This window comes from Natator depressus, chromosome 8, assembly GCF_965152275.1.
Source record: "Natator depressus isolate rNatDep1 chromosome 8, rNatDep2.hap1, whole genome shotgun sequence".
Lineage (NCBI taxonomy): Eukaryota > Metazoa > Chordata > Testudines > Cheloniidae > Natator > Natator depressus.
Window position 1 is genome coordinate 84,078,010 of NC_134241.1, and position 27,717 is coordinate 84,105,726.

The 27,717-nt window shown below is 39.2% G+C and overlaps 1 protein-coding gene across 4 annotated transcripts in view; it reads right to left on the reverse strand.

The window, feature by feature from the left end:
* Positions 1-25,657, reverse strand: part of TNNI3K (TNNI3 interacting kinase) — a 166,550-nt gene extending 140,893 nt beyond the window's left edge. For all 4 annotated transcript variants that reach the window (XM_074961531.1, XM_074961530.1, XM_074961529.1 and 1 more), the window contains exons 1-5: positions 25,546-25,657; positions 24,761-24,869; positions 15,651-15,736; positions 13,785-13,882; positions 11,159-11,269 (exon numbers count right to left, since the gene is read on the reverse strand). In XM_074961531.1, coding sequence (XP_074817632.1) covers positions 11,159-11,269; positions 13,785-13,882; positions 15,651-15,736; positions 24,761-24,869; positions 25,546-25,585 — 444 coding nt within the window. In that variant the 5' untranslated portion in view covers positions 25,586-25,657. The remainder of the gene's footprint in view (positions 1-11,158; positions 11,270-13,784; positions 13,883-15,650; positions 15,737-24,760; positions 24,870-25,545) is intronic.
* Between the last annotated feature and the right edge of the window lie 2,060 nt (positions 25,658-27,717).

Sequence of the window (27,717 nt, forward strand, 5' to 3'; positions counted from 1 at the left end):
CAGTGTACCACCTTAGAAACTGATCACATTATCTCTTGTAGCTGATGTTTGATCAACTCTGAAGAAAGCAAGAGAAGTCCAAGTAAAAGAGGTTTGCTTATGTGAAACTGTAAGGGAGATGCAAGGCACCCACACCATTGGGCAGGATCTGGCTACCTTATGATTTCATCTTTGTGCTATTTTGGACACTTCAGAACTGGAAATGCATAGTTTCCATCTTGTTTTGCAGCTAACATGCTTTCATAATTAGGTTCAAGAGTATAATGATTAGGAACAGGTGAACTGGTTCTGCAGAAAAGAAGGGTCTTAATCTAAATCATAACTGAACTCTTTTAAAGATAAGAACTGATGGAAACTCTCCATCTCCTAGTCTGCGACAGGCCTCCTTTATTCAAATCCATCTTGGGGACTGAACAATTTCTGCTAAAATGGCTACTGTATCAAGTTTCATTAATTCCGGTATCTCTCCTCCCACTCCTCAGGGTTTGGACAAAGGCAAATTCTGGAGAAGATCTGGGCCTGATTCACCGTTGCCTACAATTTGTGTAGTCATCTATATCTATGCTAAGTGTGGGTAGCCCTACTATCCTGATTTAGTAGCATTTTACATTGACTTTGCACCAGCATAAATGACTACAAAAAAGCTTTGGACAAATTGCAGGGCTGTGAAGATTCAGCCTCCTTGAATTCATGAGATTAGATTTTTCTAGCCAGCCAGACTGTAACAGATAAATACAATAAAACTTCAGACTAGACCTCTCCATTCATGACATATGAAAGGAAGGGGGTATACTGGATGTCAGGTAGAGGAAACTGGAGATACTTGAGATTGGAAGTCGGGAGAAAAATAGAGTTAGGAGGAAGGGAAAAATATGTAACTGTAGAAGTTAGAAGCATTAGTGTGGAATGGTGAGAAAGATAAAGGAAAATGAGGACTTTGAAATATTCAGATAAGTTTCAAATAAATACGTAAACTTTCCAAGGTTTCTCAAGTTGTTTGAGGTTCACCCATAACTAGTAATAAAGCTCATTCAAGTGAAAACTAGAGATGAAAAATATTCCATTGTAAAATAGGATTTACATGTGAAAATCTATATTTTATTCTTTGAAAGCTGTCCTTATAAGACAAACTCCTTGTTTACCAACAAGTCATTGCTGCAAGAAAACAAATGCATTCACTCTTTAGAGTGTCAGGGGTACCTGTGGCAAAATGAAATAACATTCCTCTATCCCAACTGGAATCTCAGCTCAGTTCACAAACATCTCCATCTGCAAATGCCAATGTTAATTTATAAAATGAAATCTGCAACAATATTAGTTTTTCAGTGTGGAAATATTGGATAGCACATCAGAGCATATTAAAAATGTATTATTAATTCAGCAGTGACCTCTCTGGGCTGGAAACATTTAATGTTTTTAAAACACCAGGCTTAGGAACCGTTTTTTTAAACTCATCTGGGTATCAAATTTGGTTTCCAGCATCTCTTATTTTTCTCTAATTTTGTACACTTCTCACTGAGGTCTCCAGTCCAGGGATCATGCTCTGAAAACATCCACTAAACAATAAAACAAACCAACAAACTAGTTTTGCTAAAGTAAACAAATATGACACAAAATCACAGAGAAGATGAAATATTTATGTACCAAGCTGGCTCAGCTGAGTTGGAACATCTCATTTACAGCAGTGTCCTTCAATCTCCCAGTTTTATAGAGGTGATTACTATCGTGGTTTCAGGAGGTGTGGAGATTGTGCCAAGGTCACAAACTGGCCCTGCAGCAGAACTGAGAATCAAAGCTAGAAGCTCCAGTTGCTCTTTGTCTGGCTCTGAAATATAATGAGCATCTTTCCTCAAGAAATGGAAAAGTCAAATGATATATATAATAGGCTGGTGTGTATGTTTCTTTTATTTATTTAACTGAATAAATAATTTCCCCTTATTTTATTGAAATGGAGGAAATGTCAAAAATATATTTTCCCTCTCTGACTTACATTTCACTGCACTTTTTACAGTTTTTTATACAGTTCCAATTTCCATGAATATTAATGAACTTCTGTGCAAAGTAAGCTATTTAACCTAGCAGAAGAGATTCTCAGTAGAATGACAATTTCAAAGTTCTGTAAAAAAGGGAAAGAAAAAAGCAGAATCTGAACTATAAATCTTCAGGTTCCAAAACAGCAGCAGAACCAAATGAGGTATATGGAGTACAACTCTCCGTAGGGGACGTTTCTGGCAAAGATCTGATCATTACTAACAGAGAAAACAATGGGTCTTTTCTAAATTGCTCACAAAAAATGATTCCTCGTCAAATTAGGGGCTTTATCCTTGCAAGGAGCTGAGCATCCTCAGTTTTCATTGACTTCAGTTTCTGTTTGGGGCACTCTGCACATTGTAGGAGGTGCTCTGTCACTCACAGGATCAGGCCCAAAAGTTTTAAAAAAGCAACTTGAAAAAGTAAAATAAAACAAGGTATTTTGTATTTTCTGCTCATCGTTCTTCATTTTAATGATCTGATCTGAAGCACATATTTACTTTATGCTCTTGTGCATCTCATATGTATTATTTACATTTGAGCATTTTTCTGTTGAGCTACAGAAAATACAGCATTATGCGAAATCACCCCCACAGGCTTATTCTTAACCCATTGATCCTGTAATGAACTCTGTCATGAGGAGTATATTGCAGGATTGGTGCCTTATTCATATACTTTTCTAGGGGAAAAAAGCACTGGAAGAAGTAAACTTCGGAAACGATAGAAATGGGGAGAAGAATGGAGGTTTGGAGGGCCAGAATTTCAAAATATGGACTCTAATTTAAAAATTCTTTTCTGCTAGCACATACTGCAATTTATCTGCTTAAAAAAATAGAGAAAAAGTAAGTTAGATCTCATCCTCATACAGATATATTGAAAAATCATGTATAATTGGATCAATGATTTTTTGTTTCCTTTAGTCAACTAACAATAATTAAATAATAAAGAACTCAAAGTTGTATGTGAAAGATCTATTCTGGAAAGCTAAGAACCTGCAAGATGTAAATTAATCTGTCTTGTTATCCAGAAATCAAAATGTATTAGTGTAGCTGATTCATTTCTCTCTGCAAATAATTCTGCTTTAGTAAAGGGGAAATAATGACAAAATTTGTATTTGCAGGAAGAATGATTTTGAACTCAATGCACAGTATTTTTCTGCAAGCAATATAAAGAAACCAATCAACATTATGTGCTTAAATCTATAGCCCAGGTTCAATATTTGTTCATAAAGATTTTATGCAACAACATCCACACATGTTGTTAAGTATTAAATTATCTGATTTGTGCAAATGTGGGATTTGTGAATGCAATACTTTTCTGCCCATATTTATAGGCTAGACTGAAAATATGGCTTTTCATGTTGTAAAATATGAAGGGAGAAATCCTAGCCACTTTGAAGTAATTGGACATTTTACCATTGATTTCAATGGGGTCAAGATATCACCCTCTGTGTATCTCATTAATATTAGGACTCCTTTACACCACTCTGAAAGTTTGCATAAATTACATGTATACTAGTTTTAAGCCATCTTTACAATGCCAGAGTGGTATAAACGGTTTTAGTATAAATGACAATCAGGCTCCCATTATTTATATTTAATATATAAATATTTCTTCACTAATGAGTGATTCTAACTTTTATAAAAAGAAAAGGAGTACTTGTGGCTGTAGCTCACGAAAGCTTATGCTCAAATAAATTGGTTAGTCTCTAAGGTGCCACAAGTACTCCTATTCTTTTTGCGAATACAGACTAACACGGCTGCTACTCTGAAATCTAATTTTTATATTGCCTTTCTGTAACTTCTGATCTGCTCTCACTCTATCTTTTAAAACACATTGACAAATTGTTCTCTCTTCATGTCCTGTACTTTTGTAGATCTCCCAAGCAAAAAAACCCTAAAGAATTACAAGGTCTGGTTGGTTCAAACCAGCTCTTGTTTCTGTTTGACAAATGCAGATTCTTCATATAGGTTCCATCATACTTATTATTTTCCTTGAGCTTGAACTGGCTGCTCAGCACTTGTATACATGATGCTGGTAATGAACGACTGCACTTACTCCAAAATTAGGGATACCTGGACTGGAATTTCCAAACATCAGTGCATTCAGTCTACATGCCAGAGAGATAATCAGCATGTTGAAACACATTGAACTGAAGCAAAACCTTTAAAAGTATGCAGGGAAACAATGACTTTTCTAGTTTTATTTAGAAATTATCTGGAATGGCAAAGTACTTTTCATAGTCTCCAGTCTGTGAATAAATCGTCCTCACTTCTACCTAGAAGCAGGTCATTTACAGAAATGGGCAAAAGCCACAGAATTCATGGCTGGATCTGATTTTCCCAGGTTTCCAGATTTGAGGTGAGGAGATGATTCAGCCTATTACGACAGATGCCAGCCACAAGTTTGGATCCAAATTTGAGTGTTCAAATCTTGGCTTGTTGTTCAGGCTCTTCTCTAGCAATTTGGTACATGACTAGAAGCCAGCACACAAGATTTCAGGGCCTCCTTCACTTTACTTCACATTTCTTTTGACATGTCTGTCAGTATGTCTTTTCCTACCTCCTATGTCTTTCAGAAAGTATAGTTAGGTCATATTTTATATCAAACTGAGTAATACACTGTGTAACAAAGTTCCTACTCTGCTTTGGTGGGTCCTGCGCTTATTGGCAGACTTGCTCGCCTCAGAGGTTCCCGGCAGCCCTCAGTTTGGCCACTTTCATGGCTCAAATCTGCCGTTCACTCAGTTAGCCTCATCACTGGCCAGCATGGGGAAAAGAAAGAACAATCCCCGCAGTCTCTGCTGATCCAACTAGCAGATTGCGGAACAGGCCAGAGGCCTTCCCCTCTGGTGGAACCCACAGTCCAGGTCAATTCCTTCGGTATCAAGTAGTGAGTTGGGGGGATGGAGGGATGGGGGGAACCCGGGCCCGCTCTCTACTCCAGGTTCCAGCCCAGGGCCCTGTGGATTGCAGCTGTCTGCAGTAGCTCCTGTAACAGTTGCGTGACAGCTACAACTCCCCATGGCCTCCTCCCAACACCTTCTTTATTCTCACCACAGGACCTTCCTCCTGATGTCTGATAATGCTTGTACTTCTCAGTCTTCCAGTAGTACACCTTCTCACTCTCAGCTTCTTGAGCCTCTTGCTCCCAGTTCCTCGCACGCACACCACAAACTGAAGTGAGCTCCTTTTTAAACCCAGGTGTCCTGATTAGCCTGCCTGTCTTAATTGATTCTAGCAGCTTCTTGATTGGCTGCAGGTGTTCTAATCAGCCTGTCTGCCTTAATTTTTTCCAAAAAGTTCCTGATTGTTCTGGAACCTTCCCTGTTACCTTACCCAGGAAAAAGGGACCTACTTAACCTGAGGCTAATATATCTGCCTTCTATCACTCTCCTGTAGCGCTGCACGAGCTGCAACCGGTCTGCTTTCAGACCGCACCAAGGAAACATCTATACACTCTCGTGCTCCACACCCTTCACGTCCTCACCCTCTCATCCCGCCCCAATACAAAATGGTGGGACCTCCTGCCACCTCTGGAGGGTGAGGAGCCCCAGTGGGCCAGCCTATACTCCACCTTGGTCCTGAGGCCCACCGGGGATATCAGTTGGCGGCTCCTTCGTGGAGCCAGGAGCACGGGCGTGTACTTGGCACGGTTTACCCCTATCTCAGACACCTGCCCCTTTTGCGACGTGAGGGCAACCCTGGCACACATATACTTGGAGTGTGCCAGGCTGCAGCCCCTATTCTGGCTCCTCACGAATATTTTGTTATATTTTAGGTTGCACTTTTTCCCTCACCTTCTTATTTATGCACTCCCTATCCATGGCCCCACAAAGTCACAGGACCTCCTGGTCAACCTCCTCCTGGCCCTGGCTAAAATGGCCATCTATATAACCAGAGTGAGGAGGTTGGCCGATGGAGTTTCCTGTGACTGTGGGGCCTATTTCCAATCCTCCGTCCATTCACGTATCCAGGCAGAGTTCCTCTGGGCGGCGTCCACTGACTCCCTTGATGCCTTTGAGGAGCAGTGGGCATTGTCCGGTGTTCTCTGCTTGGTGTCCCCATCTGGTTTCCTTCGTTTGACCTTTTGACCACACTCCTGTCCTTGTTATTTCATTAGTTGTCCCCCGTACTCATTTGGTTTCCAGGTCCTGTGGATACCCCCTTAGGCTGCGGGGGATCCTTTAGTAGTGGGTGGGCGAAGCTGGATCTCAATAGAATCACTCTCCTGTAGCCATCTGGCCTGACCATGTCACAACTGTAACATCAGATAATCTTTTGCAACTGTCACACCACTTTTTGTATAGCTAAAAGATTTTTATTAAAGGTGGATCAGAGATGAATCTGCCACTTCTTTCTTACTTATTGCACACAAAAGATTGACAGGTGCTGATATTTACTTTGTAACAAAATAGATAAAACACCCCTTGGTGATATAAGTTTCACCAGCATGAGCGGTAGTGTGCACAATGCTATGTTGGCAGATAATCTTCTCCCACCAACATAGCTACCACTACTTATTGGCGGTGGTTTAATTATGTCAGTCGTAGAATTCCTTCCCAGCGGCATAGAGAGATCTTACAGTGGCACAGCTGCATTAGTACAGCTGTGCGGCTGTAAGCTTGCTAGTGTAGACATAGACTAGGAAACCTGAGTTTGGAAGAAACATTCATTCTTTACGCTGGTGGTGTCAGAGTTCACATAAGTGTCTGAGGTGTAATATATATGTTTTCTAGGGAAACATACACAGCTTCTTAGAACTTCTAAACAGATGACCAGATGATCAGAACAACCTTTTGAATTTTCAATGAATGTAATCTACCCACTTAGCCCACCAGGATAATACTACCTTCATTAGTGCGCAAATGTGGGGTCATGTCCATCATGAGTAATTTTATTCAAAATTTCACTGTGGATATCTCCCTTAATTATGCCTCTTCTTGAGAAAGTAAGAGTTCTGGGATGAGACATCTGCATAGATGTGTGGAATATTTCTCAAGATTTCACAATGCTTATTAAAATAGAGGGTTTTTTTCAAACTTTGCCATAATTATTGCATAGTATTCATTTTCTGTTTATTATTATCATCAGTGAATTTAGTGTAGATTAAAATTTTGGATAGAACCAGGCATAGTGCAGGTAAATGTTGTGCAAGATTCCACAGACAGCTCTATCTATGGATCTCAGTCCCTGCTCCCAGTCAATATGAACACTGCCAAACTGTGACTAGTTTCCCAATATTGTCAAATAATGACTAGGGCATGACCACCAAAAACAGTTTAAATTGTTACCAAGGTCAGGATGAGCTATAATGAGAAATAATGAGCTATTAAAATGACTCTAGTAAATAACCCAATCTAATGAGCGTCCAGCATAATGAGGAAGACAACACAATCAATAAGATAATATGATCAGAAGGCCTTACTTTATATACATGGTACTTTTGAAAAGACAGACACTGTTTTATAAAGAATATATACTACCTTAGATACTTGGGGCTCTGTTAAAGAATACAGACAATTTCCTTAATGCCATGCCCCCAGCAAGGCAAAATATCACTCTGTACATAAGATCATTACCAGGTAACACACAGTCCACACACAAAACACAAAGTACATTTCAGAGAAGATGAAAGGATCATAAAACTAATAAGAGTGTTGCTAACTTGCCTATTATAATTCTTGCACAGAATGACTGGATATATATTTTTTACATTGTAAACAGTATATTTTTTACATTGTAAACAGCAACTTCTTTTTTGAGACAGGATATGCTAGGAAGCATTTCTAATGAGTAAACAACAAGACCCAGGAATATACTTGACTAATGAAGGGAATGACATGATGTCTCATGAGTTTAAGAATGTAATGCTAAAAAACAAACACCAAAACCACCAGCAAAACCTACTCCTTGAAAAGCCAACCTTCAAAATAAAGTATTTATTGTCAGTCTGCTCTATTAGCATGCTTCTCCATCCACAGACTTAAACAGTTGCCTTCAGATGCTGCAAATTGATTTGTCCCTTGATAACGGTTGGAGTTGCTGACCGAAACATTGAAGAATAACAGCTTTTTAATTGAGTTTTTGTGTGTGACTAACTGTACAGTGCTTTATCCTTTTCTCACTTTGTCACATCTGCATAGATTTCAGAGGTAATGCCAGGCTTTCGTGTGACTTGTCTTTATGGCTTCTATCTCTAGCTCCCAATCAATCAATGCAAAAGTAATATTTGGAGTTATTCTCATTTTGGTGTCTTTTGTATTCACCGCTTCTAAGTATTTAGAGGATACAAACGTGAGGCGAGAATCAGCCAAAGACTGCACTGGCTTCTCCTGGCCCAGACCCTGGGGGAGGATCCCCAATGGCAGAAAGTTTGGCCAGGTGGAGGGATGAAACAGCACACTGAACCCTCATCCTCCTCTGCCCACACCAAGATGTGAGGAGTGGGGGATTAGGCAGCTAGCACAGTTTAAAATGTGAGTGATGCTGGTGATGGAGGGAAGTGGCTGGGATATGGTGATTCAGCCCCTCCACTTGGCATCCTTTGCCAGTAGGGTTACTATGGAGTACGGTCAGAGTGTGAATCTGTACAGAGCTTAACAGAGCACAGAATTTCCACTCACAGTGGGAATGCTGTGGAAGTGCAGATTGCTCAGGCTGGCTTGAACCTCCCTGGGACAAGACTGCTGTAGTTATTATTTATATTGTGTTAGTGCCCAGAGATCCAAGATAGAATCAAGGCCCCATGGTGCTAAGCAGTGCATATACACAGAGTTAGACATGGTGCCAAATATTCAAAGGCATTTAGGGGCCTAAAGATGCAGCTAGGTACTTAAAACCTTTGAAAATGCTCGTAAGCAGGTTAAGCATTAAGCTCCCCTTGATTTCAAAAGGAGATAGGAGTCTACCTTTGGTTTGACAGTAAAGACATATTGAAGCTGACTGTGCCTCCAGTGTAAACAGGAATGTTTCAAAGGTTCACAAGTGGAGTGATCCCAAGATGGCAGCCACATGAAAGTATAATCACAGCTTTGTTGCTTCTGCAATTTCAAAGCCTGTGGGACTAGCAGGTCTGTTACACTCTCCAAGTGGCAGCACTGTCAATTTTGGTGATGTTTGCAGTGCAGGATGAATGACAAGAGTTTGAATCTTACCTCTGAACCCCCTTGTTTTCTGTGGTTTCAGTTAGATCATGAATGTTGCTTTACAGTAAGTACTTTCACAGAACTATTTTCCCCCTCCATTAGAGGAGTGTTAGTTATTTAGGTCTATGTTTTTTTCTGAATTTAATAGTTTAAAAAGGACTGGATTGAAGTAAAAAATCTCTCATTATCTGCAGAACGCCTACGTTTCCCTCCTCCCCTACTCCCATCGCCCCAGTGTGCTTCAGCGTGAACCTAGATGGACCCTGTGCTCATTCAGTCTTCATCCTCTCTGCTGAGCATGCCAACAAAGGTGCCAATTAGTACAAACCAGGGTGATAGTTCTGGAGATGTTGACACTTCTCTACTAGGAGCTGAACTGAAGTCTGAGTTGCTTTCTAATAAAAGTTTTTTAAAAATATCAGGTTTAGAAAGAAATTCCATTCCCTAAAGCAAGTGTTTTCCCCAGGGCAGTCTCAACCCCTGGTCCTTCCCATAAACTGTGAGTGGGTCCCAGCTAGATCAGGGAGGAACTCTGGTACGTAAGAAGGTTGAGAAATACCACCCTAATATAATATGGGTCAAAGTTTCAACATGCTTTCTTAACTGCACCACACAGTTGTTTGCAGAAGCCTCCAGTTACAAAGATAATTCCTGTATTGACACCAACAAGTGGATATTTTTGAATGCAAATGAGGTGACTGTGACTGTACAACTGATTACACAACTGTGAATATAGTCATCAATGTGCTCTATATTACCTTCTTTGTAACTTCTTCTTGTTATCCTGCATTCCTTGCCCACCAGCCCTATTTTAGGAAATCTGAAGTGTGTGTTTCCATAAGTTAGCCTAGTTTTGTTGTTTTGTAAAAGTCAGTAATTTCAACTTAAGCAGCAGAACTGAGAACACAAATAATTGTGCATTTATGATTATGTTTGCAACTGTGAATCTTTCATTACAAAAGTAATTCTGCACACATAATATTAAACACTTCAAGAAATATATTTTAAAAATAAATAAATTAGATTGAGTTAATTGTTTCCAGGGCAACGCAAAGGAGATGATATGAGAAGCGATTGAATTGAGGCTGGAAAGTGATAGGCTAACAGGTTCATGACTAAAAGCATGTTTAGGTAAGGAGGGGCCGGACTGCAGCCTCCAATGGAACTCCTCTTACCCTCCCTCGCCTCCTCCATCACACCTCAGGAGCAGGATCTGGAGGAAGAAATCCTTTCAAGGATCCCCTCACTGAATTCCTCCAGATCATTCTGTCAGGGAGGGAGAGCCATAGGGCTCGCGTCCAAGCTTGGTGGAACCCCAGGAGTCCATAGAAAGCAATGGCCGGATGGCTCAACAGCTGGATGGCTCTGTTGAATCCACATACTAGGCACTTCCCGTGACTGCAGCTGCTCCTGGGATCCCCAGACGGAACTCACAGAGAAGGTAATACAGAAATCTGTGCCCCCTCCCTGAGTGCAGAACGTGCATTTAGCTTGTGAAGCATAATCTACAGGATCTGGAGAAGGAAATGAGACAGTGCAACAGTGCCCTCACTTCCACTCTGGAGCAGAGCTTCCCTTCCATACACAGATCTGGGGAGGAAGCAATGATCCCATCAAGGGTACTCATATGCATTCATGTCACCACAAATCTTTTGTTAAATTCTTTGATATTAATAAAGGAATAGCACTGGTTCCCAACAAGACTTTAAAAACATTTTATACAAAGAGCAGGAGATGTATGAACATGCCTGGTACATTTACTCATGTGTATTCTATGTACACCCAAACCAAGAGAAACTTTTAAAATCCTAATAGCCTCTCCAAGGGGTTATGAAGTGCCAGTAAATGAAGCTCGGATTTACTGAGTTATTGATTGCTGTTTTGTCTGTGTTTTAAGCAGTAACACGCTAAAAGATAAATGAGCCAATTAATCAGGCCATTCACTCTCATCATTTCCTGTGCAGAAAAGCAAAAACGTACCTCATGATGACCAGCTATTGTAGCAATATGAAGCGCCGTAAGAGCTCCGTATCCGACTTGCTGAATGTCAGCTCCACCATGCAGCAGCGCTGTCACAAGTTCTGCACTGTCCTACAACGCACACATTTCAAATGTTTTTGTTAGGGCAATAGACATCTCTAAAGCTGTGTCTCTCCCTGATTTTATGAGATATTTAAATATCACTTAGCCTCAGAACCATTTTTAAATGCTCATATGGACTATTTTAAATATCAGAACCATTAGAGTGTCAAACCCAGAAGAAGGGCACATTAGGACTTCTCAGGATCTAAGAAGGAAATCCCACAAATACACAGGACAGTGTGCTGAATACCAGATCTATGAGCTTGGTATTTTGGATGAGTCTCCTTGTTGACAACATAATGGGCTAAAGCATGGCTGATATTCCTGCCAGATATAACAATGGCAATGGAAATCATAGTAATAATAATAATAATTTGTTGAGACTGTAAGATCAGTTCACAAACCGTGTGTTACGAGGGACAATAGCCAACTGAGGTGGATATTATTGAACTCATTTACGAAGGGGTACACTTATGCACAGAGAAATGAAGTAACTTGCTTGGGATCACTCAGTGAGTCAATGGCAGAACCATGAACAGAAGCCAGGACAACTCCCAATCCCCTGTTCTAACTGCAAAACTAGACTTGTTCCTATATTGAGCCAGATCCTCAGCTGACTCCAATGGAGCTATGGTAATTTACATCAGCTGAGTAACTGGCCATCAGTCAGCTTGGAAATCAAACATCTTCAGATGACTATTCAGCATCCAATAGGAGCACACACAACACTGCCTGCCATGCTGACTAGTACTGTCCCGTGGTTTCCTTGTATTTCACTGTCTGACTATATCCATCCATTGTCCCATGTCTTAGACTTAGATTGTACTCTCTTTGGGGCAGGGACCAGCTCTTTGTTGTTGTTGTTCTGTGTTGATCTGCTTAGCATAATGGGGTCCTGGTCTATACCTAGGGCTCCTAAGTGTTACAGTAAAAAAATCATAAATAATAAGACCACAACAGCAAGAGATGCTCAAGCTCCTGCCGCCACCACAGCTCGCTCTCCCTGTATTGTACACAAAAACGAGTGTAGACCATGAATGAATCAGCTGTACAGAACATGCAGTGGAGATGGAACTGCTGACCCATGCCATTTTGTTAACGTTGAAAATCTGTGTGTTCAGCTTACTGGAGCAATTATCAGCTTCCACGTGAGATCATGAACTACAGTATTTCCTAACACCACCCTCCCTGCCAAATTGTAATTCTATGGAAGAAGGTTCTGGATTACTGGATGTGATATTTTAACCTGAAGTTAGTGAAGAAAAAAACCCTGAAAATAAAATGGCTTCCACTAGGAAGTCCTTGGAGAATTCCTTCCCCAAGTGATAACTTGGTCCAGCCTACTTAGCTCCGCCATGATCCCATCAAAACTCACAAGGTTGTCTGGCCACAGCCCAGACACAGGGAGTGCCATTAAAACGTCATCCTTTACCAACACTTACCACACCAGGGTATCTGGGATCCCTATATTTCCCTGTGCTTTCCATATACAATTATTTTAATACAATAGGTGCTATGGTGTGTTAACTGTTGGTAAATCCTGCAGCCTTAAAATTTCAAATGTCCTGCAAAAGAAATTTCAGACTGTATATTTGATTCCAAAATTCACAATTTGCAATGGTTTGCTTAGCTTCATGGAATCCAGTCAGAGCACAGAAAAAGTATTGTGTGACTTGGGTGACTAACTAAGATCCTGAGTCAAGAAATCACTTAAGCATATGCTTAACTTTCAGTATAATCCTACATTTCATTGACTTGACTGTATGCATTGAAAATTGTGAGCAGACAAAGCATCATTGACTAAAGAAACTCAGAAATTAGTCCCATCTAATGAATACTTTCAAGAATATTGGAATCTGTTTGCAAATAATTTGCATGGGGCCCAGAGCAGTTGCCCCGATTCGCCATACCCAAGGGACGGCTCTGATCATATTACAATAATTAGAAAAGAAAAGACTGTCTTGTGGTGAGCAAATAGAAAGTTAAGCCAGGAACTTTCAGTTCCAGTTCTGCCAATAGATTTACTGTATATCTTCAGGCAAGTCACTTACTCTCTCTGTGCATTAAGTTTCTCTGTCTGTAAAATGGGGATAACAATAGTGCTTCGGGGCAGGTGTTGTCTTTATTTTTCTGCTTCATTCATCACCAATCACAATGTCAGTTCTTAACAATAGGTAAAATAAAAAGTAAAATAAAATAAACAAACATTACAGCTGACTGGGAAACTTTAGCTGAAACAAAGTTGTGACAAAAAACAAGGCGGGGAAGCAGCAAAGCTTATGTGAAAATGTTTTTCTTTCTGTAACCATAATCATAACAATACTTCTCTAACTCACAGACATGTTGTGAGGTTTAATTAAATAGTTGTCCATGAAAGATGCTAAATCCATAGTCTTTTAATGTGTGCAAGCGTTTATAAGTAATTTTCCTATATATGGTATGCAAGGTGTAAAGATTGTCAGTGGGATTAGTAATTTAGAGAGAGCAGACGACCAAACATACGGACTTCTCATTTCTAATTTACCTTGTAAGCTGCCAAATGCAGAGCTGTAAATCCATTTCTTGTTAACCTGGATGGACGCAACCCTTTTAGCATAAGAGTTCTAATATGGGATTTGTTACCTTTATAATAAAAATTGGAAAGATAAGTCATTTACAGAAAAGAACATGCAAATGAAGGCAATCAGCTAAGAGCTTCCACATGTAGTATGTGGCTCAGATCAGATCTCAACACTTTTATTCACATTTGCAGTATTCAAAATGCAAGCAATGGTCCTTGAAATGGACAGTGTTACTTGGATTTCGAATTAAATGGCAGATTGTGGCGGCCTTTGCATGGGTGTACAATGGGAAGGGAATGGATTGCTCTCTGTTCTAGCGTCCCCTGACTTTGCTAGTGACTCCAAAGTGGACAGGGAAATGATGACGCCTTCAACATGTGGCAGGCACCATCCCCTTATGGTACCAGTCACCATCAGGCACAATCTAGCCATTGACGGGAACACTTGTGGCACTGGGCATCTATTCGCTTGCTAATCTCATTCACATCTTTGAGGGAGGACTTTTTAGAGATATTTGAGGTGCTAAAAACTCCTGTTTCAGCATGAGACTCGCTCCCTCCCTCCCTGCCTTACAAGTTGGGTTTCCTGGACACATACCTTGTCAATTGATCCTTCCAAAAGTGATGCTCCACCTGGCGCCTTTACAGTTTATTATTACTGGGATAGTAGTTTATAGGAATACTAGTGAACCATAGCATGAAGACACTCTCATCTCCTGCCACCTCTGTCTTATTCACGTAAGTGCTGTGATCCACATTATGGCTGCCTCCTGCAAAGCTATGCTAGAAGAAGATGCTCTCTCCCTCAGAGTTGCCACAATTTAGCTCACATTGTGACTACACAATAACCCATTTCTTAATGAACTCTCAACATGTGGCAGGGCACCACCCCCTTATGGTACCAGTCAGCATCAGGCACAATCTAGCCGTTAATGGGAACAGACTGTTCTACAACTGCCTAAAACAATCCTAGTGGTCTCTTAGGTCTTACACACACTGAAGTTAATGGCAAGCTCCCACTGATTTCAATGGTGAATAGTCAGGTTCTCACTGATTATACATCTGGGCCCGGATTCAGCAAAGCATTTAAATACATGCTTAAGTGCCATGTGGAACTGAAGCCTTAGGGTAAAATCCTCTTTGATTCTGAATGCTGATCTCTGTTGCATATTGTGGAACAAGTGCAAAACACATGAGCACAATGTGGACAAGAGATCTACAATATGGATCAGAGTAGAAAATTCTGCTGTCAGTATGAGTACCCAGATGATCTCTCACATGACTTTTCTTGTTCTCCTGGTTTGCTATCTGCAAGAATCCCATCAAAGAACATTCTGGGCTAAAAGATCTGATTTTTATTTTATCATAATTATTATTATTTTAATTCACCATGTTGTAAAACATTTTCACAATATTAAAAAAATTAAATGTTCTCTCTGTGGGAAAAAGAGTATCAAAAATTCAACCTTCATACCAGTCTATAATGTGAATATTTCATATAGAATAATACTATCCCTTAATGACAAAATAAATATAACAACTCATTTCAAGTTATTTGCACATCTGTACTTAACTGTGCATCAGAGTTGATTGGAATTTTTGCTAGATTGAAGAATTATTTAGAAAGGAGCTCAAAGTTTACTTGGAGCCACTCCACCTTGTCACTACAGTTTAGAGTGTTGTAGCTAATGCTTACCAGAGCATCAACAAGGACAATGCGAAGAAGGCAAATAGTTAAAAAAATATAATGTTCCTGTGGGCTATTAAATAGACCAAATCACTAACCATGTAAATAACATGCTAAAAGAGTATGAAAGTACAAATACTTACCACCGCAAATACAACATAAATGGAGAAGAGATAGCCCATTTTCCGTGCGGTAATTTAAATTGACTTTGCTAAAGGCTTCATCAGAGCTGAAAAAAGAGATTTCACAGATGATCACAGTTTTCAACTTTTAGCATATTTTCTTTTATTTGAAACATTCGAAAAGAGAAATCTCATTGTCGATTCACTTATTCCCAACACAGAGGTACTTCACTGATGTCAATGGATTAATCTACATTTCTATTGTTGCAAGTGAAACCTGAATCCAACCCTTACTTTTTCCTGAGCTATATTTCTATTTTGACATTATTTCTATACATACATATACAAATAGCTACATTATAAGAATAAAGGGAGAAGAAAGCTTCTTTTAAGAAAAAAAATAATCTGCTATAAGTAGAAAGGTTCCTTCTTTCCCCTCCACCCCATCTTTCAAGGTGATAAAAGTGATAGAAAAAATTAGAAAAACTATGTATTCATTTCTAATGAGTCCAACAACATGGTATCTGGGGGAATGAAAGAGACAGTGAATCTAATTTCAAAGAATACTCAAGTATAGATCTTGCAGAAAATAGTTTCTGTTCCCCATATGACACATATATAGATGGGCAGTGAAGCACTTTCAAATGAATACCTGTTAGGACCCTAGTAAAAGGAACAAACTCCCTGTCTACTAGGGGATACAATGCCTTCCCCGTAAGAGTGGTGGAAACTTGTAGAACATATGAGCAAAAAAATTTTCCAACTCTAACAAGTTTCCCACTGAAAACTGACAAAAATTTATAATATTCCACAAAACCCAGACAAGTGCTTTCTATTTTTGAATGAAGAGCACTGAATTTTAAAATGCAATGGAAATCGATCTATCAAAGGAGTAAATATATATGACAACAATGGCTTTTGAGGGTGCCAAATTACAGTTCATAAGACAAAAGAAATAGAATACAAGGGATAATACAATTTTGAGGCATGCAGTTAGGTGTTTGACTTGTTTCTACCATACCTGCCAAATGTCCTTCCTGCAAAGCTTAGTGTTACAAGGTTAAATCTGCTAATAAGCTTTACGCTAGCTCCTAACTACACTGAAACATATTACAAATCTTACACCTGTTTTATAGTATGTCCAGTAGTTGCTGAAACACATTTCTTGGCAGGAAGAGCAAAATGCATTGGCGCATTTTCCTTTTTACTGACTATAAGGAGTTTAAAATATAACACATACTAATGATAAACGTGAATACTCTTGGCAAAAGTAGCACCCATAGCAGGCAGTGGTGTGCAGGGGACAAGGAAGGAGTGGAATTGCATTGCCCACATTGTAGTATCTCAAGGCATCATATGGTTTGTGAGGCATATCACCGCTAATGATTCTGGAAAAGGAGAGAGAGTGTACCACAAAGTGGCTTTTGTTGTATCTTAAAATCGACTGCTGTAGTCCTCCCCAGTGAGAGGAGTAGTGCTAAGATCGACCTTGCTAGGTCGAATTTGGGGTAGTGCAGACGTAATTTGACAGTATTGGCCTCCGGGAGCTATCCCGGATAGTACATTGCTAGCACCCATGTACTGAATATATTCTTTTCAATCAATGGTCTTCCTTAGGGTCAATTGGGAATGTGAGACAGTTAACCAGGAAGCTAGTTCAGTGTCAAACTCAGGTGGCCTACTGTCTATATGTCAGCTAATTTTCGCTATTACTTTATGTTATACATTAACATGTAGGAAGTTGTGTGAGGATGGGCTGCTGGGTACATTTTATATGAACATTGCTTATTCATAGAAGATGCTATACATGAGTATCTGAGGGTGTGGAAGAAATTGTATGTAATATATGTCCATTTCATTAAGCCTGCATTGTAATGCATATGCAGAAGAGGTCAGCATTCAGGAGGTATGTGCAATCTGAACTCTGGCATTTCGTGATTTTTGAAAGCAACTTGAACATTCTCTTAACCTCAGTACTCATGTTTTGCCTTTCCAATGTCAAAAAAATAAAAACATCCCTGCTTTTAGTTCTGGATTCATAGCTCAAGGAAATATGTAGATGTGGGACTCTATATTGCAGGTGTCTAGGACTTGAGAGGGTAAGAAAAAGCAGGAGTGAGAGGACCCAGGATATGGCCTGAGTCCAGGCAGGGCAGAAGTACTGTGAAAACAGAGTTCTCACAGAAATTCCTTCCCCAAAACTACCATTAATGTCAATCAGAGTTACTCACTCTTGTGCATCAACAAGGATATTGACCCCACAATGTTCAGCAGTGAAATGTGTGATTTAATAGCCCTGTTTTTCTGTTTAGTTTATTGCATTGGAATGACACATTTTAGAACTATTTCTAGACCCTCATTCAGACTTCCCATTAACTGCTAGTAAAATGTTTCTGGTTTTGATGTGATCAATTAAAATATAGTTATAAGCCACATCCATCCTAAGAAAGAAATGCAATTTCCTTTTTGCCCTCTCTATAGTAATGGCACATAAAGTTCTCAGGGAACTGACCATCTATTGTGAAATTCGAAGTTCAGTTTCGTTTTTAATTTTCCTCTACATTTTTGGAATATCATGCTATGTTTTAATATAGCCTAATGATTTTATGGTGCTTGCAACTTGGTGAGGTGACTAATTAAAATGAAGTAATTATTATGAATAGATTTCTAATAATATATCTCTCAAAAAGGATGAATAGCCATTCTGACTCATTAAAAATAGAATGCATCATTCACACTCGATGCTTGCATCTTTTTTCTGCAAAAAATACAGAACATACTTGTTAAAAATGTTAGTCTTTGTATTTTTATGATTCATTAAGCTCTGTTCTCCATGTGTACAACTCAAGTGACCTCTTTTCCAGAACAGCACGTCAAAGCCCCAAAAGGGAATTCATTAATAAAAATAAAACTAGAAAAATTGACAATAAAATGAATGAGTAAATTAAAGCTGCCTCATGTATTGCAAATAAAGATGTACAATATATTTTATAATATAATAGACAATTACACTAGGTATTCCTGGCCCCTCATGATTAATGACATCTTATGGAAAGGCAGTAACCTCTGCATAGTTACAGTTACACCCATCTCCCCTTATAAAGCCCTCAATAAACAGCCACTGTAACTTGGCTTGGATAATTCCTGAAGGCCTGGAAAGTGCTACCTTTATTTTTGAAGCAAGGGAGAATGATCAATTTCCTTCAACTTCGCAGAAACAGTCTGATTTTGAGTTACAGGTAATTAAATAATAACCCTGATTGGAAATTTTGGCTTTTGTCTAACATTTCTCTGTCTCCTCATAGGGCAAATCATCTCATTACTACTCCTTTAAATATTCTAAGTAGTTAAATCTCTTTGAAAACTACTGTGTGGACAATTCATGCCCCAGTGATATCAACAGGATTTTTTTGCCAGTGAGTTCAGTGGGATTAAGGTCAGTCACTATGGATTTAGTTCAGCAGAACACAAAATACAAGCTTAATTTGGACGTGCTTAAATCCATCCTGATTCAGCAAACCACTTGAGCATGTTTAACTTTAAATATGTGCATAAGTCCTATAGATGTCTATTAAATGTAATACAATTCCCCCTACAAATGTAAAACCACTGTTAAATGAGATCAGAACGAGGGCCTGTTTTAATAAGTTATTCATTTTAAGTATAGACAAAAGCCTTTAAACCAGAGATGTCCTAAGCATTAACTTGCACCATCATGGCTGGTGGCTTTTTGCAATGAATTATTCCATCTTTACAAAGTTTTGTTTTTGGTTGTTTTTTTTTTGAGGGGGGGGGGAGGGGGGGAGGACAGTGGGCTTGGCATCAGCAGAGCTGAATTCCAACATTTCCACAGTCAGTTCCATACCAAATTGGGTTGAGAAGTTGACATTTTCAAAAATTTATTTCCAAAAGATTTCTATTTGGAAATGTTGAAACATTTTGTTTGAACATTTTCAACAAAAACAAAACATTTTGCTCAAAATAAAATATTTCAACATACCCCAAATCAAAATGTTTCTTGTTTGGTTTGTTGAAGTGATTTGAAATGCTTTGTTTCAAGTCAGTTCAGCATTAAACTGCATTTTCCCATTGTGGTGCATTGCCTCATGGGAGCTGTAGTTCAGAAACCTCATGCCTCCCACTTGTCCCTTCTGAGCCAGGCTCCCTGGCTGGATTATACCTCCCATGACAAACCTAGATTCATGTTACTCCTGTGATGCATCTTGCTTGGCCAAAGGAAATCCGCATTGTATTATGGGAGATATAGTCCTCCGAGGAGCTCAGCCCATAGGAGAAAATGGGGGCCCAAACTAGAATTCCAATGCAATTGTTAATAGGGAAATAAATACAAGTTGGTGTTTTATTAAACTGATTTGAAATGAAACATTTTGGGTCAGTTCAACAAAACAAAATATTCCGAACAGGTAAAAACAACCCAAAATTTCATTTCAAGTTTTCCAACAGAAAATGTCATCATAAGGAAGATTTTTCCAATTTCAATTTTGTGGAAACCGCATTTCCTGTCACAAAATCATCCCAACAGAAATTCCAGACATGCTCCAGTGACTAACTTAGAATAGGTTATACAAACCCAGATCTTTAGGTCCATTCCATTAGGAATGATATTCTAGTAAAAAAGGGGTGTGGAACTGATACATATGAATATGTAAAGCCTATTGATAAAACCAAGAGCTAGACTCCTTTCTGAAAAGTTGCATGTATTAGTTTGACTAGCTTCTAGCAAGGCTAAGTTTCCACATCTGTCACCTAGATGGCAGGTATTAGGCATTCAGGAAGCTTGCTGGTCTTGTTTCTATTTTCTTAATGTAAACTGTTCTGATATGGAATAATTCTTCCACACATTACAGTCACATTTTTTTCTTTAATGACTGTTCTTCATTTACCACTTACTTTTTACTAAGGAAAACAAAATGTTTTGCTCACTATAAAGAAAATCTCATTCTTCAAATACATTATAGCTCCATACGTGTCCTCTCAGGCATAGCATGATTAATGATACTGATGTAAGGCCCATCTATTCTTTCAGATTTTCCTTGAGGGGTGATTGTGGGAAAGAAACTCCAGTGGTTTGGGGAAAACTCCTTTTTGTTAACATATCTCCCCTCCACCCCCATGCTTGGAATTTGTGTTTTAATACATTTTGGTGCATGAATCGAGAGATAGATTGATTCATTTGATGAATGAATTTTAAGAGTTTCAAAATACCCAAATATGATTCTATTGGAACATCACGTCTCCCACTCTCCCTTCTAGAGTTCAGTGACATAAAACAAACGGTAGCATTGAAGGGGATGCTGTCAAGTTCAAAACTCACATATTTCTAAAGATCAAATTCCCTTCCCTGTTAAAAAGACCTCATATATTACTAAAAATCTAATTTTTCACCACTTAGGCCATTTGTTTATATTTTCCTTTTCTCTCAACATGGAAGAGGAAAATAGATTTTCAGTTTCTCTGGTTTATAGTCAATTTGTACTCAGTTACACTTTGTGTTTCTCATATTCTGACAGCAATGGTTTAGTTGCAAACACTGCAAGGCAATGTTTATGTGTTGAAAAGGCTTCCACAGTAATTTTTTTTTAAAATTCATAAAACCATTTCCATTGGTCTTAGATTTTGAAGTTTGTGGTTACAAAGCCTAAATGTGAGTTCCCCAGAGTGTGCTTCGAATCCCCTTCTGAACAAATAAGTCCCTCTTTCAGGAAGTTACTGTGATCGGCTACCCTTCAGAAAAGGGTGGGACTGAGATTAAGGCACTGCACTGACACTCAGGAGATCTGGGTTCAGTTGCCAGCTTTGCAACAGAATGCTGGTGTGACCTTGGACAAGTCATTATATCAACCTGTGCCCCAATACCACTGCTTCAAAATGGAGACGATAACACTTTTTTTTCTCCTTCCCTTTGTCTGCCTCAATTATTTAGACAGTAAATTCTTCAGGGCAGGTACTTTCTCCCCCTTGTGCTTGCACAGAGGCTGACACAGTGTCTATCTGAACTTTGTTGTGGCCTCTAGATACTGACATAAAACAAATAGTCAACATGACCAGCACCAATTTTGGCATGTGACAATCCAAAGCATACCCTTTAACAAGTTGTGCAATGGTATACTGACAGCAGAGGCACATGTGATAATATCAAGAACATCCGTGTGAACTGATGAACAGTGTGAACTGTGAAGTCGCATTTTATATCATAAAACTACATGTTTCTGGCTTTTGGAGGCTGTTTCTTTGCAAAGCATGTCACATAAAGTGAAATTCCATACACAGCCTTTAAAATGGACACAGATGCAGATATGTCCCACCATAATTTTGAGGTTGTTTTAGGGAAACTGCATTTAGCCTTACCTTCCTTTCAGCCGCCAAGTCTGAGCACAGGAAAGAGAACGCCTTTTCAAAAATCTTCTGCAACTGGTATGTTATGAGGCAAAATGTACTAGCAGAGTACACAAGTCTTGCCACCCCATATTTCTTCTCCAGCAGTCTCATAACCAACTTCTCCCTGGCCTCTAACCAGTTTCTCAAAATTATTTTTCTTCCTCACTGAACAAAAGATTTTCTCTTGTGTGGGCGTATCCTACCAGCCTCGTTTAATGTCTCCTCAGAGGTGACAGAGCCACACAGAATAATTATCCCATTACTATTAATCTTGGACAAAAACTATAGTCTTCAGACCAGATTCTGATTTTAGATTCACATGGGTACACTGACCAATTCCAGTGACCCAGGGTGGATGGGAGAGCTGAACCTGTCGATAGATATTTGAATCCTGATTAAAAGTCAAAAGTCCACTTTTTGGATGTCAGTAACAGAGGGCCCAGCCCTGCAATGTGCTAAGTATCAGTAATTCTCATTGACTTCAGTGGGAATTAATAGCATTCCCCACTTAACAAGAGAAAGTTGGCTGACACATTTAATGGTCCTACACTTGGTTTCAGGACAAAGTGGTCAGCTTCCAGTGGCCAGCTAGCCACATAATAAATTATTTTCTTCTCTTTTACCTAATGCAGAGACAAAAATATACTTTCTACTGCAGCTCAGTGGACTCAGTGCTTCAAAGTGTTGAGCATTGTAGCAAAACATTTAAATACACACTTTACAGTTAAGTCAATGGGGTTACTCACATACTTAAAATTAAGCATGCGCTTAAGTGCTTTGTTGGTTCAGACCCAGAATGCTCAGCACTTTTCAGGATCCAGCCCAATATAATCAACAATCTGCATTTCAAATTGGGGTTTCAAACAATGGTAATTAACATAACTGAGTGAATTATCAGAATGAATAGGTTAGCTGACCAATTTTGCCTTTTTTATTTGTTAATGGTCTGGCAACAGAACACAATATTTTCCTCAAGTGCATTTGATGTTTGAAATTATTTACTAGATAGCTTCTGCAAATTAACTCATTCACAAGCCATTTGTTGAGCTCACATGGTATTTGTTATCCCTTTTAACTTATGGCTAGCAGAAAATTCAGGGTCTGGTAGGTTGTTTCAGTTAGGACAAATTGGCAATAGGTATTTATTTAATGTAAGTTTTATTTTCAAAGTCCTATTTCCCTGAACACAGAAGGAAACAAACAGCAGGAGACAGTTCCTTTGTTCGCTGATCCAAGCCTGCCTTCCCATAGGTACTCTCTTCCCAAAAAGCTTTTTCTCTGGACTATGTTACCAGCCTTCTGTTACCATCTTCTTGGCTTTCTCTAGCTGCTTCAGCTTGTCCTATGGCACTTCAGCTTGTGCTCAATTACCCTCCTCCCCCACCCAAAACAGTTCTATCAATCAAAGCCTCAGCCCCTGCATTTGAAAACCCCCACATGATTCAGCTTTTACTCTGCTTTTCCATGTGTCTGTATTTTGTGGGCTACTGTTATTTCAAGTACATAAAAGGCTGTTACAAGGAGGAGGGAGAAAAATTGTTCTCATTAACTTCTGAGGATAGGACAAGAAGCAATGGGCTTAAATTGCAACAAGGGTGGTTTAGGTTGGACATTAGGAAAAACTTCCCATCAGGTTAGTTAAGCACTGGAATAAATTGCCTCAGGAGGTTGTGGAATCTCCATTGTTGGAGATTTTTAAGAGCAGGCTAGACAACCCCTGTCAGGGATGGTTTAGATCAGTGGTAGGCAACCTGCGGCCGCATGCTGCCCATCAGGGTAATCCATTGGTAGGCTGCCAGACAGCTTGTTTACATTTGCACGGCCTCCCGCAGCTCCCAGTGGCAACGGTTCACCATTCCCCACCAATGGGAGCTGTGGGGAGTGGCGGCCACTCCCCACAGCACATCCCTGCGGCCCGCACCGCTTCCTGCAGCTCCCATTGTCCGGGAACAGTGAACTGCGGCCACTGGGAGCTGCGGGCCATGTAAATGTAAACAAACTGTCTGGCAGCCCACCAGTGGATTACCCTGACGGGCCATGTGTGGCCCGTGGGCCGCAGGTTGCCCACCACTGGTTTAGATAGTACTTAGTCCTGCCTTGAGTGCAGGGGACTGGACTAGAAGACCTCTCAAGGTCTCTTCCCGTTCTACGATTTTATGATTCTATTGTTTCAGGCCTGATTAAAATGGTTTCTTTGCATTTATTCTGAATCTTAGGCAGTGATCATGCCTGACCCATAACAGTATGTTATCTTATTGGATGGGTAGGAGTTTTAGAATCAGGTTTCCTGATAAAGTGACTACAATTAGGAATTTGAAATTACTTTCAGCAACTATTCTGCCTGCATCTTTGTGTAAAAATCTGCAAATACGCCTGCCAGTAGACTTGTTTGCCAAAGTATTTTTGGAGAATGAACAAAAGGAGGTATGTACACTGCTAAAGCAAATTCATTACAAAATTCAAAAATACATTTGCAGTAAAATTTTGGCAGTATTCACCCAGCTCTAGTAATAAGCAGCCATTAATCTTGGTACTAGGATGTGGGACACTGGCCCAGAGTTATAAGGACTTACTCCTGAAAACAGATAGCAGATATAAATAGAAAGCAGATATAGACTATCCATATGTGCAACACTCATTGACACATATATGAAAACATTTGCAACTACACCAACATTAAAAAACTAATTATTGTTTCTAAATATAATAAACAAGTTTCCAGAATCATTTACCTAAAGACGTGTTTCAGTTCTGTGAACTCCTTTTCTTTGATCTGCAGGTCATCTTCTAATCTTTCTAAGATTATAGCATATGATTCACTAACTTTCTTCTTCCATTCATCTAACAAGAAAAAGCAAATACGATTCACAATATACTTCATGCCCTGTACAACACGAGCACACAAATCACAATCTCCCAGTAATCAAAACAACTTCACTATCAAATTTACCAAATTGTAGATTATTTTGCTATGAACACTTTCAGTTTAAATTATGGATATTTGCAGTTTAAATGATATTATATGTATTATGCAAAAAGAGTTAGGAGTTTTTTCCTGTGTAAAACAATATACACACACACATACCTATGCTATACATAATATTAGATATTTCAATCTTTCTGGAAAATTCATTTCATTTTAACAGTGAAAAGCTAAGTTCATAAGGTTGTATTTGTTAGTTCTAAATATCTAAGTGTTAACAGTATAGAAGTACAGAATAAAAATAGTTCTAAGTTTTGTAATGTTCTAATTAAATATTAATTAAATCAACAAAATAATCTAATTTAGTATGATCTAATGGTTTGAAGAAATTTGCTGGCTTTTCTTCCTCTTTTTCTTTCATAGATACTGTATGTGATTTGAGTCAAGCCAGTCTTCATATAGATTAGGAGTAATACAATACCTTATCCTTGAACTCAAGAGGAAATTAGCAAATGAGTAAATTTGCTAATGCTACCTTTGCTGCTGGTTGATGGATTTATATCATTTTGCATTTAAAGAAGCAACATTAATTACCAGTGCAAGTTTGGGTTGGTCTAGATTTATAATTCCCCATTTGTTCAATATTTCTTCTTTGTTTCAGTAAAGTTCTTGCAGTAATGATTCCTTGTTCAAGTGCAGTGACAGCCCTACTGAAAAATACTTTGATAGTCTCTGGCTAAAAATAAACTGTGTGCCAAATGGAATGTCATGCAACAATGACACAGAGCAAAACAATGTGTGCTATCAAGTATAAAATAATAAAGGTAACTAATCAGTTTGTTTAAAATACAGTGTCAAGAATAAATTGCAAATGTTTCCGCAGCAATATTTGCTTCCATCTGTTGACTACCCATACATAGGGAAGGGTGAGCAAACTGCCACCAGATCAGTGGTGAGGAATAGACATGGAATCGATCCCCAATCACAGCGTGTAATCCTATTGTGGATAGGTTGTGTTTTCGTCTGAGTACATCTCTTTCTTACACTTTGGCAACGCTTGTTCAGCTTGTTATGCCAATGAAGTATCATAGAATTGAGTGGAAAAATTGATTCACCCATTAGCTCAAGGTTATGGTGTACACGTGCATTTTGTGTCCTTGTTTCCTGATCTATCTCACAGGAGTTCAGCCCTGGGGACACGAAAAGCAGCTGTACTGTCATCATTTCTGCTAGGGCAGTCCAGCTTGGGGTTCTATTGGAATGCTAATGGAAGAGGTTGCCCTGGAGAATGCTGTACTGGCCAGCTCTGTTACCCCCAAGAGGAGTGGGAGATGCAGGCCACTTATGTGGCTTGCATCTCTGCTGTAGGTGGACCTTCCACCAGCAGGGGACTACAGCTTGACATTGGTCAGTGTCTTTAAGGAGGAAGGAAGGAAGGAAGGAAGGAGAGTAGTTTGGTTATCTTTGAGGCTCTAAAAAAAGTAAAGTAAGCAGTTTAGTGCTTTGGATTCAACTTACCAATGATCTGCTCCCTTGTCTGTCTGTCTTTCTCTCTCAACCCGTCCCTCCCACCCTCCCCCAAAGTCTCTCACATTCTTTTTCTCACTCCAATATTTTATTCATTCTGTTCTCTGCACTTGCGAATCTTCTATTTATGTTTTATACTGGTAGTTTAAAACAAATATTTAAAGTGATAGTATCAAGGTTAGAAAGCACAGCAATTGACCTTGACAGTTTTTCTGTATATAACGTCTTACCTTAAGGATTCCAGTCAAGATAATATGTGCATACACACACATACGCACCTAAAACTTTTAATGTGCTACATCCCATTGTAAACAAACCAGTATTCCTGTTGTAGTTTCTATCACAGCATGACCGCACCAGTTTATTTGCCCTGATTTGCACCCAAAACCAAGCATGTATTTTTGAATAATTTGAGTTGCGTTGACAATACACCCTGTGATATGCACCCAAATATTTAAGAAGACACAGGTCTCATAACTGACACTCCACATCCAAGCAACTATCAAAGCTACAGACTTATGGCCATAATGGGTGTCTATATTTCCCAGCTTGTATTAGCTTCATATTTATTTATTTTTCTTCAGATTCCTAAAATGCAGTTATGGGCACCCATCCAAATGTAGGTTCTGTGAATACTTAGCCCATAATTTAGAAACACAACATAAACAAAGGATTACCCATAAACATATTCACTTCTGCCCCACCTCCTTATAAGCCTTGACGGAGAAAAAGAGATTAAACAGATCAATGTTTGTATTAATGAAACTTCTGAAGATTATTCAGCAAGCTATCTATATATTAAGGGGTCTGTATTGTTGTGAGTTTTGTTATGGCCATCAGTGAAGGCAGGATCTGGCCTTACTTACTGCGTAAACTATCCCTGTCAGAGGAATTGTCTGATAAAAGGGGACCAGAACTGTAAACTACCAGAAATTTCCAGCTCACTGACATAGACAGCAGAGTCAGGCTGCAAACATCCAAGTGTTCTGTTTGGGATCAGTGAGAGAAATCTAGGAAAACAGCATGGTAGGGTATTGTACGGAGAGTAAGAAAACAGGTTTTATTCCTGGCTCTGTCATTCATTTGCTTTATGACCTTGATCAAGGCACCCTCAGTTTCTACCCTAGTAAAATCAGAATATTAACGCTCACTGGTCTTTGTAGAGTTCTTTGAGATCTATGAAAGAAGCCACTGCTGGCAAAATAGCAAAAATAAAACCAACGATGGGGGAACCCCAAG